This window comes from Euleptes europaea, chromosome 21 (assembly GCF_029931775.1).
Source record: "Euleptes europaea isolate rEulEur1 chromosome 21, rEulEur1.hap1, whole genome shotgun sequence".
Taxonomy (NCBI): domain Eukaryota; kingdom Metazoa; phylum Chordata; class Lepidosauria; order Squamata; family Sphaerodactylidae; genus Euleptes; species Euleptes europaea.
In genome coordinates, this window is record NC_079332.1 from 80,800 (window position 1) to 96,761 (window position 15,962).

The window sequence follows — 15,962 nt, forward strand, 5'->3', positions numbered from 1 at the left end:
CCACGGGTGAGGGTGAGGGGGTCGTGCTTCTTCCGGCCTCTAGCTTTCATGGGAACATTCACAACCACCACACGTGATTTCACAAGCACCCGTCTGTCCGGGGCTGCCACCAGCTTCCCCCCACCCCGCTGGCAGGCCCTGCCCGGTGGCAGTCCGCCTTGGCATCGCCGCCGGCACCCCTCACCCCCTGCACGGTGAGCAACCACAGAGCCACGCTAACGCTTCTGACTCCGCTGCACTTTCTGGGTTTCATTCAAGACGGCTGCTGGAAGAGGGACTTATTAAAGCAGTCGAGTAGAACCAAGGAGCCCGGAATTAGCTGGCAGCCAGCTGTGAAAGAAGGGGGGCGCAGAGAGGAGCCCGACAGGCTGGGAAACGGCTGCACGGGAAGACAGGAGTGCCCACGGAGAGGTGCCACGGAGGGAGGGAGGGAGGGAGGTCAGGTCCAGCTTCGCATGCTGCCGAAGCTGCCCTGTGCCTATCAGACCAGGGCTCCATCCGACTCGGGCGGGCAGCCGTTCCCCGGGGTCTTGGGCAGGGAAAAGCCCTTCCTGTCACCTGCGACCTGGCAGGGTTTAAGGGGAGGGGGAGGGGGCCTGGGACCGCCTGCTCTCAGGCAGGTGCTCTGCCACTGAGCCTCGGCCCCTCTCCCAAAGCAGCTGTCAAGCAAACACGAGAAGCTGCCTTCCCCCCAAGTCAGACTCCGGCTCGCATCGATCCCCGCGTCCTGACTGGCGGCAACTTTCCAGTCTCTGGAAAGAACGGCTTCCCCCAGCCCTGAGACCGCGCCGCATAGCCAAGCACAAGGGATATGCATTATCCCGAATCCCACCCCTCTTTCCTAAAAAACCACCCCTCATCCCACACCTGCTTCCCACACGCCTTCTTCTTTCTGTCCACACGACGCAAGCAGCAGTCGATTCTGCAAAGCCGGCTGCATTGGAAAGCCTGGGGTTTGAGGCGGGCTGTGTCAGGATGGCGGAGGGCCCCCTTCGCACAGGTGTCGACCGGCCTTTCAGGACATGGCGGGACTCTCCTCTGAACCAAGCAAAAGGGGGGCAGGACAGCAGCCGCCAACAAGGGGCGTTCAGACTGGGGGTTGCCTGATCTCCGTGCCCCGACAACCACAGACACGTTGTACGCATATTCGTTTTCCCATAAAAGAAACAAGAAAGTAAGACTGTGCAAAATGCGCAACAAGATAAACTGGATTCTGTGGCCCGCGCAAAGTATGCTCATTAAGGAGATTGGCACGACTCTCTCCGGATGAAGCACCGGGATCGGCCTGTCAGGGTACACCCGGCACCAGTCTGGCTTCGTATTAATCCTCCTCTGCCCGCCTGCCAACCCTGGGGAGCGGCTCCCCCTCCCCCTGCAAGTGACTGACGGGATCTTGCTTTACGAGACCGCTTGCTCCCCTCCCTCCTCGCCCTTCTGCCCTCTGCAGTTTCACCTGATGCTGCCAGTGCGGTCGTGCCTCACACATGTTCCCCCCGTGCGGTTCACAAAGCGAGCTTCGACTTGCAAGAAGTTCACTGGTAATACACTCTGTTACTATTGGAGGCCCGGCTGGACTCCTGTTTTACAGTCTCCTGTGAGAGTCGGTGTAGCATAGTCGTTAGAGCCATACTACAATCTGGGAGGGCCGGGTTCGAATCCCCGCTCCAGCCATGGAAGCCTCCTAGGTGACCTTGGGCCAGTCGCACACTCTCAGCCCAACCTACCTCACAGGGTTGTCGCTGTGGGGCTCAAACAGACAAGGAGGGAATGATTTTATATGCCCCTTTGGGTCTCTATGGGGAAGAAAAGCAGATATAAATATCCAAATAAATCTACACAGCTCAAAAATGCTCCTACCCTGCCTGAAATTTTGTTAGGCGTTAAGGTCCTGCCGGACTCCTTCTCTTTTCTACTGCTACTGACAGACTAACACGGATACCCATCGTGATCTATCTCCATCATCTAGGCCAGCCAAGTGGAGCCTCCATGTTCAGAAGCAGGGCTAGGGACCAACAGTAGGAGAACATTCTTGCTGTCATGGCCTCCTGGGAAGCTTGGCAAGAGGCCACCTGGCTGGCCACCACTGGAAACACCTGGCGGTGAGATCCAGCTAGGTAATTCGGAGGCTCAGACTCCCCAAGAACTGCCTTCGGAAGGTGGCGCGGGCAGAGGGCAACCCCTGAATTCACAGGGCGGCCACTTCCCACCCTGCCAACTCTGACCTCCCCTGCGGAAGCGCTGTGGCACCACCGCATCTCTCGCACACCACTGAATGAACGGCCAGATCCCCAAAGGACGAGGGAGCGGCACGTTTACATATTTATAAGCCTCTGCATTATTCAGCTCAGCACACGAAATGCCTTTGAACAGGGAAGAGGGACAATGGGAAGGAGCCAGCCCCCCACCGTCGGCAAAAGGGGGGGCAGGAAATCACCCCAACAGCTAGATGCTCCGCACAACTGGGGCTGATCTGAGTAGCCCGGGACAGCAAAGATCTTGAAGCAGACGGCGCAACGCCGTCAAGAGACACCTGGCCCCAGTGGGGTATAAACGAAGTAAATAAAATGATAAATGGTTCCAAAGAAAATCCATTCCAAAGAGTAATCAGCTCACCCAGAAAGGATGTGAGATGCTCCCAACTACTGAGTAAAACCAGCGGCCAGTGGCATAGAATCATACAGTTGGAAGGGACCACCAGGGCCATCTAGTCCAACCCCCTGCACAATGCAGGGAATTCACAACAGCCTCCCCCTCCCCACACCCCCAGTGACCCCGTAAAGACTAACAAAATTTATTCCAGTGTAAGCTTTCCTGATTCAGAGCTCACCTCATTAGATGCATATCAACATGCAATTTTTGTGAGGTAGGCAAAATGCAAAATGTAGTGCAGGATGAAATGTGATAATGTGATAATCAGATGCAACAGGAAATTACACATGTTTAGCTGAAGTAATTAGCATCTGTACAGGATGTGATACTCAAGATATTAGCACCTCTAGTAAGCTAGGAATCATAGGTTCATATTTCAGCACCTGAGGAACACATTGTTTTGAGTTTAATGAATACCAATTCATCAATTTCACAGTGGATTCTACCATTGAAGGTCCTTTTAAATCAGCAACAGAATGCCCTGGAAGATTAAAATGTTCCTCTGGCGGATTCTGGCTATGAGAGTTTTTAACATTAGATTTATGTCCATGCTGGATTTCTACACAGAATGCTTTCACTGCCGGCCCCAACCTGAAGTAACCTGGGAGATTTCTTCAAAGCACAGAGTCAGGCTTGCCTGAACCAGGATCGTGTGGTGTGGGTGCTTTCAAAATCCTGGGGCCTCGGCTCAAACACTTGCCACACCAGAACACAGGTAGGTGTGTGTGTGTTACATATTTGCAACAGTGTCTCTCTTGGGGAAACAAATCTCTTCTTAGAAATGCTTAAGAGCTTTGCATCCCAGCGCACATAGAAGAAGGGCTGGGGTAAGGACCACTCCTGCTGCAGCTATCATAGCTAAGCTGCTTTGGAAAGCTTTAAAGAGTTCCTTGAGAGCTTTAAGACAATTAAAAGGAGGAAGAATTAAACAGCAAGCCGGGCCGCAAGAGGGCTTTTCCAAGGCAAGGAGCGGCAGAGGGCCCGGCCCCCTCCCCTCCCAGGGTCTCCACAGGCAGCCTGCAGAGGAACAGAACTCTCTCCGGTGGATGTCTTTAAACCACACAGGGAAGGCTGAAGTCCTGGAGCAGTTGGCATCCAAGGTTTCCAAGGGTGGGGGAAGCACTCACACATGCACACCACCTGTTAAGGCAACCCCATAAGCTTGCACTGGTGAGCGGTGAGGGGGGCACATTTACTAGCCAGAACCCACCACATCCGGAAAAGCAACCCTGGCTGGCAATTTGTTTCCAGGTTCCATTTAAGATCTGACCTTTCAAGCCCAACAGCTTCATAGAATAGAATCACAGAATTATAGAGTTGGAAGGGACCAGTGGGGTCATCGAGTCCAACCCCCTGCACAATGCAGAAAATGCACAACGACCTCCCTTGGGGCTCACATATCTGAAGGAGTACCTCTCTCTGTACAAAGGGGGCCAAGATGAATTATTAGCACCTGTACTAAGGCAGAGAATAAAACAGGAGTCCAGTGGCAACCTTAAAAGCCGAACAAAATTTATTCCAGTATAAGATTTTCTGAGTCAAAACTCCCTTGTATCAGATGCATACACAACGGGCAATTATTGTTAGGGAGGCAAGATGTAAGACCTGGTGCAGAATGAAACAAGGAAAGCAAATACAGCAGGAAGCTTCCGAGGTGTAGCTGAAGTTAATTAACACATGGAAGGGTGGAACATGTACGATATTAGCATCTATACTGGGTTCGGAATCCCAGGTTTCTATCAAGCCCTGGAGGGGTCTGGAATCACATTCTAATTCAGCAATTTGGCATTGCAATCATGTCTCCAATGTGAAATTGGGCTTTGTTAACAAATTCAAGACAATGTACCTCCCCACCCAGGGCATAATAGGACCTTGGAATTCCTGACTCCATACAGAGCCTCTAATACCTTGCTTTTCCCATCCCTGACATATGTTAATTAACTTCAGATGCACCTCCCTAGCTTTCTGCTGTAGCTGCTTAATTCATTTCCTCCTGCCTTAAGTTTTACTTAAAGGCGTCTCATAACCCACCCTGAGTGACGTGATTGCTCTTTGGATTGAATGTTGTCTTGGACTGTGGCGAGTCTTTGTAGTATCCCCCCGGCCTTCCCCCACTGTCTGTTGTAGATAGGGTTGATGGGTTTACATTCCCACATCTCTGATGAAGTGAGCTCTGGCTCATGCACGTTTATGCTAAAAGAAATTTTGTTAGAGTTTAAAATGCCACTGTATTCCTGTCTTAATTGGCTGTCACAGTCTAGCAGAGCTAAGCATATGGATGTATAGCGAGGAAGCTCAATCCCTATTCAAGGCCAGGAAAGTGACAGTGTTTAATGTCTTGATAAATCCCAATTTCAGCACTGGATTCTCCCTTGGAAGCTCTTCTGTTCAAGAACACGAACCTTCAGATCAGCAACAGAAGATGCTAGAGGATTCTGGTTTGGAATTGTCAGACTTGGGCCCATTTATTCTTCAGTAAAGGGTCTGACCTGTCCGTCTTGTGTGTTGGTTTTGGTGGGGGAGCGGGCTGGAGATGGGTGTTTTTAAGCCACAACTGTGTCAACTTAGAGTCTGTACCTGCAGTGCGGAACAGCAGCATAGCAGAGGAAGAAGAGTTGGTTTTTAGACGCCGACTTTCTCGACGTTTTAAGGACAATCAAACTGTCTTACAATCACCTCCCCTCCCCATAACAGACACCCTGTGAGGTAGGCGAGGCTGAGAGAGCTCTAAGTCAGCTGTGACTAGCCCAAGGTCACCCAGCTGGCGTCATGTGGAGGAGTGGGGAAACCAACCCGGCTCACCAGATTGGCCTCTGCCGCTCATGCGGAGGAGTGGGGAATTAAGGCTGGACCCACACACCTGTAGGACCACCTCTCCCTGTCTGTGTGCAAAGGTATGATCATCTGCGCAATTCTCCCTTCGGGGCCCCTCCCTCCGGAAGGGTGCGGCCTGCCACATCTAATTCCAATTAATTAATCTGATTAATTGGGTTCTGGCGCCTGAATTCTGGGAAGGGTTTCTACCAGAGGTGCGTGCAGCGTCTTCTCTTCCCGTTTTTCACAAACTGCATCTTATTTCGGAGAGCTTCTAATGGGGCCCAGGCCTGTGGGGTGCCAGCCGGTGGTACGTTCGCTGATGTTAGTCTGTCAGCTTTTCTGTTGGGAAATCTATATTGGATTGCTGCATGTGGGACTAGCACGTGTGAGTTACAGGGTTCCCCCCCTTCTTAATTAACAAATGTATATATGTACAGACCAGCAACCACAAAATGATCCATGTTATATTAATTCACAGAAGGCAAATGGAAAGGCTCCATCTCGCTTCTTGTTATTCCAAAAAGTAAGACATAGCCAATACCCAACCATCAGGAAACAATCTCAAAGTACCAGATTTTTTTCTTTGAAATCTCTGACAGTTCATTACTCCGTTAGCAACGCGATGTGCCAAATGGGATCCAGCCAGCTGCGTCTGGGTGGGGGTTCTGTCTTCTTCCCCATTGCAGCTATTACCATTTTGGTACCCGTGTAGACTGAGAACCAGCTCCATATCGGGGGAGCTCGCATACTCCTTGAGATCTAGCCCAATAAAAGAACCTTGGGTCCCAGAGGACGATTCCACCCACCCACCCCCAGCATCCTCTTATTAATAGGTTTCTTGCCATTGCCTTCCTCTGCATCGCAACCCTGGTATTTCTGGGTGGTCTCCCATCCAAATACCAACTGGGACCGACCCATCGCAGCTTCTGAGATCTGACGAGATCAGGCAAGCCGGGGGCATCCGGGCCAGCCTCGCAAGATCCTTTTCGAGATGGGGAAATCAGAAGGGCGGAAGAGCCATGAAACACGTGCAGAATGTGCTTCCCACCACACAACCAGCTCCACAACTTTAGGAACTGGGGGGGCAAGGGGGGCTCCCAAGGGTCTAGGCCCTGGCGACAGCAGCTTTCAAGCATACCTTCAGCAGTTCCCAACCTTTGTGGCAGGTAACCTGCAAGTTCAAATGTACTTGGTACGGTAACCCACTGAAACAAAACACACACAGAGAGAGGGCGAGCATATGCACAAAGCGAGAAAACTACAAAAGCCCAGGACCTGTTTGTACAGGCTTCATGACCCACTTTTTGGTCTGGGCCTCTCAGGATGGGATACGCCGCTCCAGGACACCACTTTTCAGAGTTGCTCCTCAAAGGCTCAAGGAAGAGCCCTTCCAGAAGGAGCAACCCGCGAGTAGCAGTTCCAAAGGGCTTGTTGCAACAGTTACCATTAGCCAAAGAACGACCTTATCTACTCACGATTGGCTGGAACAGCCAGTTTGCACGATCACTTGAACATGCCTTATTCTGAATCAGACTGTGGTCCAGCACAGTTAGTATTGTCTGCTGAGACCGGCAGCGGCTCTCCAGGGTCTCAGGCTGCGGTCTTTCACATCACCTGCCTGCCTGGACCCTTGAACTGGAGATGCTACTGGGGGTTGAACCTGGGACCTTCTGCATGCCAAGCAGATGCTCTACCACCGAGCCACGGCCCTTCCCCAGAACACATGAACACCTGAAGCTGCCTTCTACTGAATCAGACCCCCCCTTGGTCCATCAAAGTCAGTATTGTGTACTCAGACTGGCAGCGATACTCCAGGGTCTGAGGCAGAGAAAGGTCTTGTGCATCACCTACTTGCCTGGTCCCTTTAACTGGAGATGCCACTGGGGTGGAAACGGGGATCTTCTGCATGCCAAGCAGATGCTCTACCATTGAGCCACCGCCCCTCTCCATGGCTTTCCAGGGACTCGGGCAGAGAAAGGTCTTCCACATCACCCACTTGCCTAGTCCCTTTATCCGGGTTGAGATGCCACTGGGGATTGAATTGGGGACTTTCAGCATGCCAAGCTGAGGCTCCACCACTGAGCCACAGCTAAACAGAGATGGGATCTACTTGCTGCGGCCAAGTCAACAACTGTATTTAGGAGATGCAGCACGGAAGCGGGTGTCAGCTTGGGGGTAATGTGAACCTCGCAGTGGTCGCACTAAGGATGGATGAATCACAGCACGATCCCGCAAACTAGATATGCTCTTATTAGAACAGTTTCCCCCAAAGGTTATGTTTAGGGAGGCAGATTTCACCCACCCGCCCTGAGTTACAATTGGAAGCATCCTTCTCTCTAAATGCTTCATTTACAATGTGAAAAGGAGAACAAACCACCCGGCCCCTGCACCTCCAAGCAAAATGCTGTTCCCAGGGCACCCCACACACACTCGCACACACACTGGAAGGACGGCTTAGAGCAATGACTGGTCCAGAGGCATAACAGGCAGCCTCCGCTAAGGCGAAGGTCACCCCACCATGTCTTCACAGCAGGGCCGAGAGAAGGAAGAAGAGGGCAGATGTTTGATTTGCGGTATGGAGCTTTCCTTAAGTGCTAGGGGAACGGTGCCTGGCTTTTGACAGATTTATCACCCACGTGGTGAGGTGGGGGAGGAATTCAGCACTAGCGGATATGATTTGGCAAGATTTTCAGTGCTCCCGAAAAAGAAAAAATAATGAAACTACTAAATGCTCAGCAAAAAACGTTTTCCAAAATGCCTCTCCGAAAGGGGGTGAGAGCATGCTGGATCAATACCTGCCAAGTTTTGACACCGTAAATGCTTTGCATTACAGAGAATCTCGCTTCCGCAGCACCCTCCAGTCCTATGACCAATCACGACTTTGGAGTTAGAGGGAATCAATAAAACCCTGAAAACTACCACTGCGTAACCTGCCCCAAAACACTGGGTGGAGGGGAGGCCAAGCAAATCACCTCCCCTCCTTTCTGCAGGTGTCTTTCCCACAGAATTGTAAATGGCTACTCGCCTTGGGTGACCAAGAACAGGCGATCAGACAAGGAATTGTTACAAAACACTTCTTTCCTCGAAGGTCGTAAGTGGCACGTGGGGAGGTGGGCTACTTCCAGGACTCGGGAAAGAATAGGCGGCAGTGTTCCTGAGCATACGTGAAGGGCATCTCTCTCACCACTGAGATACTCATCCCCAAACATCCGGCTAGACGACAAGAGTGGAGAAAGGCAGGTTGTGACACCAAGATGGCCAGGTAACCTGAGGCCTCCTCTCAGCCTGAACTCCCTCACAGGGGTTTTGATAGGTTGAGAGGAGGTGAGGGAGGACCATGTACACCCCCCCTGCGCTCTTTGTAGGACAGGTGGGATAAAACTGAAACAAATTTTAGAAAGGGATAGAAAGAACGAGGATGCAGAGCAGTAGCTGGGTTTTGCAGTCCAGATTGTAGCGCCAGTATAGAGGGTGCCCCTTTCCAGGGTTTTCTTGCCAGACCCAAGGAACGTGACCCCCCCCCCACCACACACACACTCCCAGACAGACGCGGACTTCCCTCCGACCGGGGGTCTTTCCATCTTGAAACGGCCTCCAAATGAGCACACGATGTCTTTAGCGAGGGTGGCCTTGACCAGCCCAAAGAACACACCGAGGGACCCTAGGAACCGGCCGGACTCTCCCAAATAATCCGTTTTCCAGCCGGGCAGTGCCTGGGGCCGGGGGCAGCTCTCTGCAGGTGGCTTCCCCCATCAGAAAGAGCCCCCCCCCATTCTGCAGCAGGGCCAGCGGAGGCAGTAATTGGTGGGGGGGAGAGGGAGGGCTCCTTGCTCCTCCCCAGGGGAGCTCTGCACACGCTCTGGAGGCTGGCCGTTCAGCACAAACTTGTGGCGGCCACCCTGGGCACCCTCCGCTCTCTGACCCACGTGCCCGAAGGACCCCCGTGCGGGTGGCATCCCTGGGCCACGCATGGCCACCCCCCGGGGGCCAGCACAAGCCCCGAACCGACCCGCAAAGGCCGCCGCAATGTGCAGCCGCTTCAGGAGACCTGGCCGTGCCCCGCGGCCCGAGAGGCCAACCCGGAGGCCGAGCGGCGGCCCGGCGGTGTGGGGCCAGGCCCCTCCGGAGGAGCCCCCCGCAGCAGGAGGCCGCCGCCGCCGCCGCAGCCCGGGGGGGGGGCGTGTGCGGGGAGGGCTTCTCCTTCCCGACCCCAGGCTGCGGCGGCCCCAGGGGCTGGCGCGGCGGGGCGGGGGGCTCGGCTGGCCAGGGCGCCAGGGGGGGCCCGGGAGGGGGCCGAGCGCCGGCCCCGCGGCCTCTCCCCGCCCCCCCGGGCCCCCCGGCCTGCTCCCTTGCCGGCCCGCCCTCGCCCAGCCCCCGCCAGGGGCCGTTGGCGCTGCCCCTCCAAAGGCGGCCTCCCTCCCCCCCCCCGCCCCTGCAGGGGGCCGCCTGCCTGAAGCGGGCAGCGAAGCAGCCTGGGGCGCGCCTCCTGGCCAGCGGCCAGCGCCGAGCCCCCCGCCCGCCCCGGGGGCCCAGGCCGGCGCGGGGGGGGGTACTCACTGGCCTTGCCGGGCCGGGGCCTCTGCAGCAGCTTCTGGACGGCGCCCACGTCCTCCGCCTTGACGGCCTGCATCAGCTCCTGGTCCTTGCCCATGGCGGCCGGGCGGCCGGGCGCGGCGGGCGCGGCGGCGGCGGGGGGAGGCGGCAGGGGGAGGGCGGCCTCAGCGCTGCCGCCGCCGCCGCATCCTGCGCTCCGCTGCGCGCCTCTCCGGCCGGCCTCCCCTGCCCGCCCCACCGGCCGCCTCTGCGGCGCCGGCGCGCGACCCGGGAGAGGCGCGGCGGGGAGGGCGAAGGCGGCGGCGGCGGCGGCGGCGGCGGCGGCGGCGGGCGGGCCGGGGGTCCAGCCGCTCACCCGCGCCGGGCTGGGCTCCGCCGCGCAGCGCCCCGCAGCAGCAGCAGCAGCAGCAGCCCCGCGTCCGGCTGCCCCATGGCCCGCCCGGCCCCCTCCAGCCCCGCGCGCCGCGCCCCGCTGCTGCAGCCGCCGCCGCTCGGGAAGGCGGGCGGCCAGGAGGGCGGCTCCCGCCGCAGCCCTGCCGGGGAGGGGGCCGAGCCACGCCCACAGCGCCGCCCCCCCCCGGGGCTCCTGGCCTTCTCCGCGATCCTCACAACCACCCTGCGAGTGGCCCCTGGCAGCGGGGCGGGGGGGAACCGCCATCATCCCACTGCCCAACCCCCCCCCCGCCTCCCCACCCCCGGTGAGTGGCCGGGCCCCCCTTCTGCCGGCCCCCCGGGTGTCCCCCTGGCCCGCAGGGCTGCACTCCCGCTGCCTCTCCCCCCCTCAGCCCTAGGAGCCGGGGGGGCGCCCCCGAAGAAGGCCCCGGACCCCCCCACAGCCCCCCGGGCTCCGACCCGCCGCCTCCAACAACTGGCAGCCTTTTCAGGCGCCCTCTGCAGGGGGGGGACGACCGCTTGGGCGGCCAGACTCGGGGGCCTTCGGAGACCCCTCCCCAAACCCCCCCTCCCCAATCTCCCCCCCCAAACCGCCAGGTGTTTCCCAGGCCAGAGAGGGCCACCCCAGGCCCGTGCAGAGAAGGCGAGGGCCCAGGGAGGTCCGGCCAGGGTCCTTGGCCTCCGGGGCCCAAATACAGGTGGCAGCCCGAGAGGGCCCCCCCCCCCTCCCCGGTGCCAGGGGCAGCGGTCTGAGGGGCACAGCCGGACTCCAGTCGGTCCAGGCTGAACACACGGGCTCTCCCGTGACACGCACACCCCTTCCACGGCTGCACGGGTCGATCCGAGACAGCAAGACGACGGATGGCGGCGGGGGGCAAGGAGAAGCGATTTGGCTGCAGGGCGCCTGTGTGCCTGTGAATGTGTGACCGTTAGCTCTACCAGGCCCCGGGGTCTCGGGGGGCATCATTCCCCCTTCCAAGGGCTATCCTGTTTGCATCCTGTATCCTTTCTCCCATTCCATACCTGGGATTTCCTCCCCCTGGGGAACGAGGAAAGAAACGCCGGGCATTCGGCCATCCCAAGCAGCTTCCGGCGCTTCTCCTTCAGCTGGGCTGGCTTTGCTTGTGCCCTTACCGGGAGGGAACCCTTTCCTGACCTCCACCCCCACTATTATCCACCCAGCAGGGGAGGTTTCTGCCACTGGGGGGAAGTCCGAGGGCGAGACCATCTCCCCGTGAAATTGGTGCCTGGAATTGGTGGCCGAAGGCATCGCCTGTGTGAGCCTCAGTCCACGGTGCCAGGCAGACGTGGACTTGCAAGATTGAACACAGGAACACATGGAGCTGCCTTATACTGAACCAGACCCCACACGGTCCATCACAGTCAGCATGGTCTGCTCAGACCGGCAGCCGCTCTCCGGGGTCGCAGGCAGGGGTCTTTCGCAACCCCGACTTGCCTGGTCCCTTTAACTGGAGATGCTGCCGGGGACTGAACCTGGGACCTCCTGCATGCCAAGCAGAGGCTCTGCCCACTGAGCCACGGCCCCCTCCCCAAACCTACATGAACACAACAGTAGGGACTCAGCCTTCTCTGCTCATGCAGAAAGCCGGCCAGGATGCTGCCCAGGGCTGGCATCTCGAGTCAGCCAGGGTGGGCATCCCTTCCATCTTTGTCCATGCAGGGCACAAACCCCCAGGAAATTCTGCTGTGCAAACCCGCGGAAATGAAGGGGGGGGCCCTTTGCGGCCTGGTGCCGTCGCAGTGGGGCTTGTGTGGGGAAACTGCCCTGTGGCCCACAGGCCGGATCCAACAGCCTCTCTCCTCCGCGTGGAAAAGCTGCTTCCCATTTCGAGGCGTCCATCAGAGCAGGCCTGGCCTGAACACTGGTTCTCCCACAGGCTTCTGCCCAGATCACAGGGGAAAGGCACTCCTGACGGCCCCGTCAAATAAACTCCTCTTGTGGGTACGCAAGAGGGGGCCTTTTCAGTGGCAGCCCCACAATTATGGAGCAACTTTCAAAGGCAGTGGAGGACTGCGTTGAAGTCATTAGCAGTCCTGAATTGTGCTTTTAAATCTTGGTTTGTGTTTTTATTTCATTTTCTGTGTTTCATCTATGTTTTGAGAGCTGCCTTGAGCCCCGTAAGGAAGAAAAGCAACTAATAAATGTTATAAATAAATACATCAACAAACACAATCACTTGTGGGGGGTGTCGCTTGACTTGCCGGCAGGATGCTGGCCTGCGTAACCCTAACCCCCCCCCCACCTCAGCAGTACTCTGAACTTTCACAGCAGATGCTGCTTCCTCTCACAAGGTGACTCTCATCCCCTCTTCGCCTCCCAAATGCCAGAGGCAAAAGTCCTCTCTGATCTTGCGGTCCCTGAAGCAGTTAGGCCGGACCCTTTCAGACAGCAGGAGGGAGGCTTGTGCTTCATGCAGTGGGAGGGGCACCCCGCTGCATGAACTCCCCGACCTGCTCTGCCTGAACCAGGCCAGCCCAAAACCACGGAGAGGACAGTCTCCCAGCTGCACAGGCAGACCCCACAGACAGAGGGGCGCCTTCTAGCCGGACTGCCTCCTTTTCCCCACAGGCAGCAGCAGCACCAGGCTCCTGGCCACGCTCACAAAGGCGGCCTTCCCAGCCCCAGAAAGACTTCCCTCTCGGGAAAATAAAGCGCTGAAACAGGAGCGACCCAGACTCATTCCACTCTGCGCAGAAGCCGGGACCAGAGCTGGCCAGACGTTTCTCCCGGCCACGAGAGCGCAGGGAGGGAGAGGCCGCCACAGAAGCAAGAGGGAGCCATCCTTTTCCATAGCGGAAGAGCCAAAAGCGGCCCTCTCTCTCTCGGCGCAGGGGAGGCCTCCCTTCCCCAAAAGAACACCCCCCCCTCTGCCTTCCATCTCAAACCCGCCTCGTCCCAGGACTCCAGACGGCCGTTCCATACAAATGGCTGGACATGAGGGCTGCAATTACTCCCGCACTTTGGACATTCTCAAGAAGCAGATCTATTTCCCGCTCTGAACTTTATCCCAAAAAGATTCCAGGCCTCAACACCCATGCAAAATTAGGGCCTCTGTGGTGGAGACCCAGAGAAGAAGGACAAACAGGCCGGGGGAGGGGGGAAGGGGACACACAACAGCCACACCCAAGAGGGTCCAGAAGGAGAAGAGGTCCCCCGCCCCCAGGCATCTCTGCACAAAGTCTTATTGAGAACCTCCTCCCTCCCTCGTGCTCCTTTTCTATGATGTTGTCATTGACATTGTTATTACTGCCATCAGCTTTGAGCGCCACGTTTTTGGCAGGAAAATATAATAAACGAGGAACACGGAGCCCAGAGACTTCCCGAGCCGCAGCGAAAAGAACCTCTCCCAGCCCCAGATGGAAGAGCTGGCACTGGGGCAGGCTGGCCGGAGGACGGGCAGCACCTGTGGAAGAGGCGGCCCTGCGTGCGGGAAGCGCGCGAGAAGAGCTCCCTCTCTCGGCAGAAAGGCCTCTCCATGGCGAGGGAGTGCAGCTCCTCCACCGGTCACCGTGGAGAGGGCCAGGAATGAATCGATGGCGGCCAGAAACGGCTCGAAGCTCCCAAGACAGTCAAGGGGGGGGGGGCTTGGCGGAGAGATGCGGAGTTTATTTGCTGATGCCAAGCCAGGCTGTCTCTCGCCTCAAGAGAAGCACCGCGCTGGATCCATGCTCAACGAGCAGGCACCTCAGAAACCACTTCAGACACAGGCACTTCGGCATATATTTCCTTAGAAAAATACTTTTTGTTTTATTATTGATATCCACATCACAGAAGCACTCTGTGCTGTACAGAAAGAGAGAAAGAAAGACCAGGCTTCCCAGCCACACAACTTGGGAGATACCCAACCAAAGGGACCCAGAAGCAACAGAGAGCCCCGTCTGCCTGGGGGGTGGGGGGACAGCTGCCAATCACAGCATCAGGGCCACAGCAGCACTGCAGAGACCGCAGTGAAGGGCTGGGCGGGAAGGGCTCATCCTCCTCCCCCACCAATCACGAGGCAGCAATGGGCCACAATGGCTGCTCTTCAGGGGAGACCGGGAGGAGAGCCGGCAGCAGAAGGGAGGAACATCCGTTCCTCAGCAGGAGGGGTGGGCTGGCTTGAGCCACACAGATGGTCCCACGGGGGAAGACCCCAATCCCAACCATGACCCACTTTTTGCACACTGCAGCAGCAGCAGAGATGGCGTTCCTCTCCGGGGAGGCCTTGGAACGGCAGGGGGCGCTCCCGCCACATCTGCATCCAACGGCAGCCGAATTCTGCACAGGTGCCCGGGGGAAGGCAGGCAGGCAGGCGGCCAAGGCACCAGGCCCGGCTCCCGCTCCAGAGCCAAGGGATCCCTCACACCAACAGCTTCGGGGCATTTACTCCGGCGCGCTGAGAAGCAGAAGCCTCGCCAAGAGACGGGATCTTTGGAGATCCAGCAGCGAAGGCTGCTGGCGCTATTCCGAGCCCCCAGAGCTGAAGCCCCTTCCTCCTTCCTCTGTCTATGGGGACGTGCTGGCGGAGGCCGACGACTCCCTGGAGAGGGAGAGCGCAGGACGGGAGTGGTCCCGTCCCATCCCGACTGCCTTCTACCTCCTTTAATTGCTCAGTCGCAAAGGAATGCAAGGGTCCTTCCCCCACGCAGGAGGAGGAACGCTGCCTGGCCCACGTCGCCACCCGGACAGACAACTGAGGCAAGCTGCACCTCCTGGAATGGCCAGACTTAAAATGGGGGGAGGGGACCCCAGCAGGAGATGTGGAAAGTCCAAGAAAAGGGGCTCCTGGCCTTGAAGCTCCTTTCTCATCCTTTCCTATCTCTGAGACGCAGGCCCAAGTCCTGGATCCAGGGCTTTGCTCCCATGAGTTCCAAAAAATGCAAGGAAAGGCCCGCAGGGGGGTGGGGATCCAATATTATGAGAAGGAAACAGGGGGGTCTGGAAGGAATCTGCCGGCTCCTCTTTGCTCCCAACCCCGAAAATGCCGCGTCTGCCGCAAGTGGCGCAAAGAAGGTGCTCCGCTCTCCTGCGCAAGGGCCGTACCGCCAGAGAGGTCGTGCCACCTGTGCACCCAGGACAGGCCTCCAGGGAACAACGGCTTGCCCCCACCCGAGACCACCGCCTTCTCTGGGAGGACGGCCCTTCCTGGCACGTGAGAAGGCAGGCTGCCATCAGCAAAGACACACCATCCAGAACGGTGCTCACCGGTTCCTGATCTGGGCGTGGCAGAAAAATGGAGGCCAGGTGTCCGCCACTGGGGGCCCAGGGCCAGTCTGCCCCCGCCCCTGCGCCCAGGAGAACAGCCTGACCCCAGACGGAAATACCGAAAAAGGAATTGGTGAGGGAACCAGCTCTGGCTGGAGGATTGGGGTGGGGGGTGTCAGGGCAGCTCAGCACCTAGCTCTGCCTTCTGAAGGGGGCTCTTCTGCCCGAGGTTGCCAACCAAGGATTTAGGCCTCCTCTGGACCTTCCCAAGGGAGGGTTAACTCTCCCGCCCCCAACCCCCCCAATTTGTCAGCAGCTCTCGTGGTCTACAGTGCCGTTATTC

The 15,962-nt window shown here is 57.6% G+C and overlaps 1 protein-coding gene across 1 annotated transcript in view; it reads right to left on the reverse strand.

Moving 5' to 3' along the window:
* The window catches only part of CASKIN1 (CASK interacting protein 1), a 57,822-nt gene extending 47,703 nt beyond the window's left edge, over nucleotides 1–10,119 (reverse strand). Inside the window, exon 1 of the mRNA XM_056866356.1 lies at nucleotides 10,024–10,119. Coding sequence (XP_056722334.1) covers nucleotides 10,024–10,117 — 94 coding nt within the window. The 5' untranslated portion in view covers nucleotides 10,118–10,119. The remainder of the gene's footprint in view (nucleotides 1–10,023) is intronic.
* Nucleotides 10,120–15,962: the final 5,843 nt, after the last annotated feature.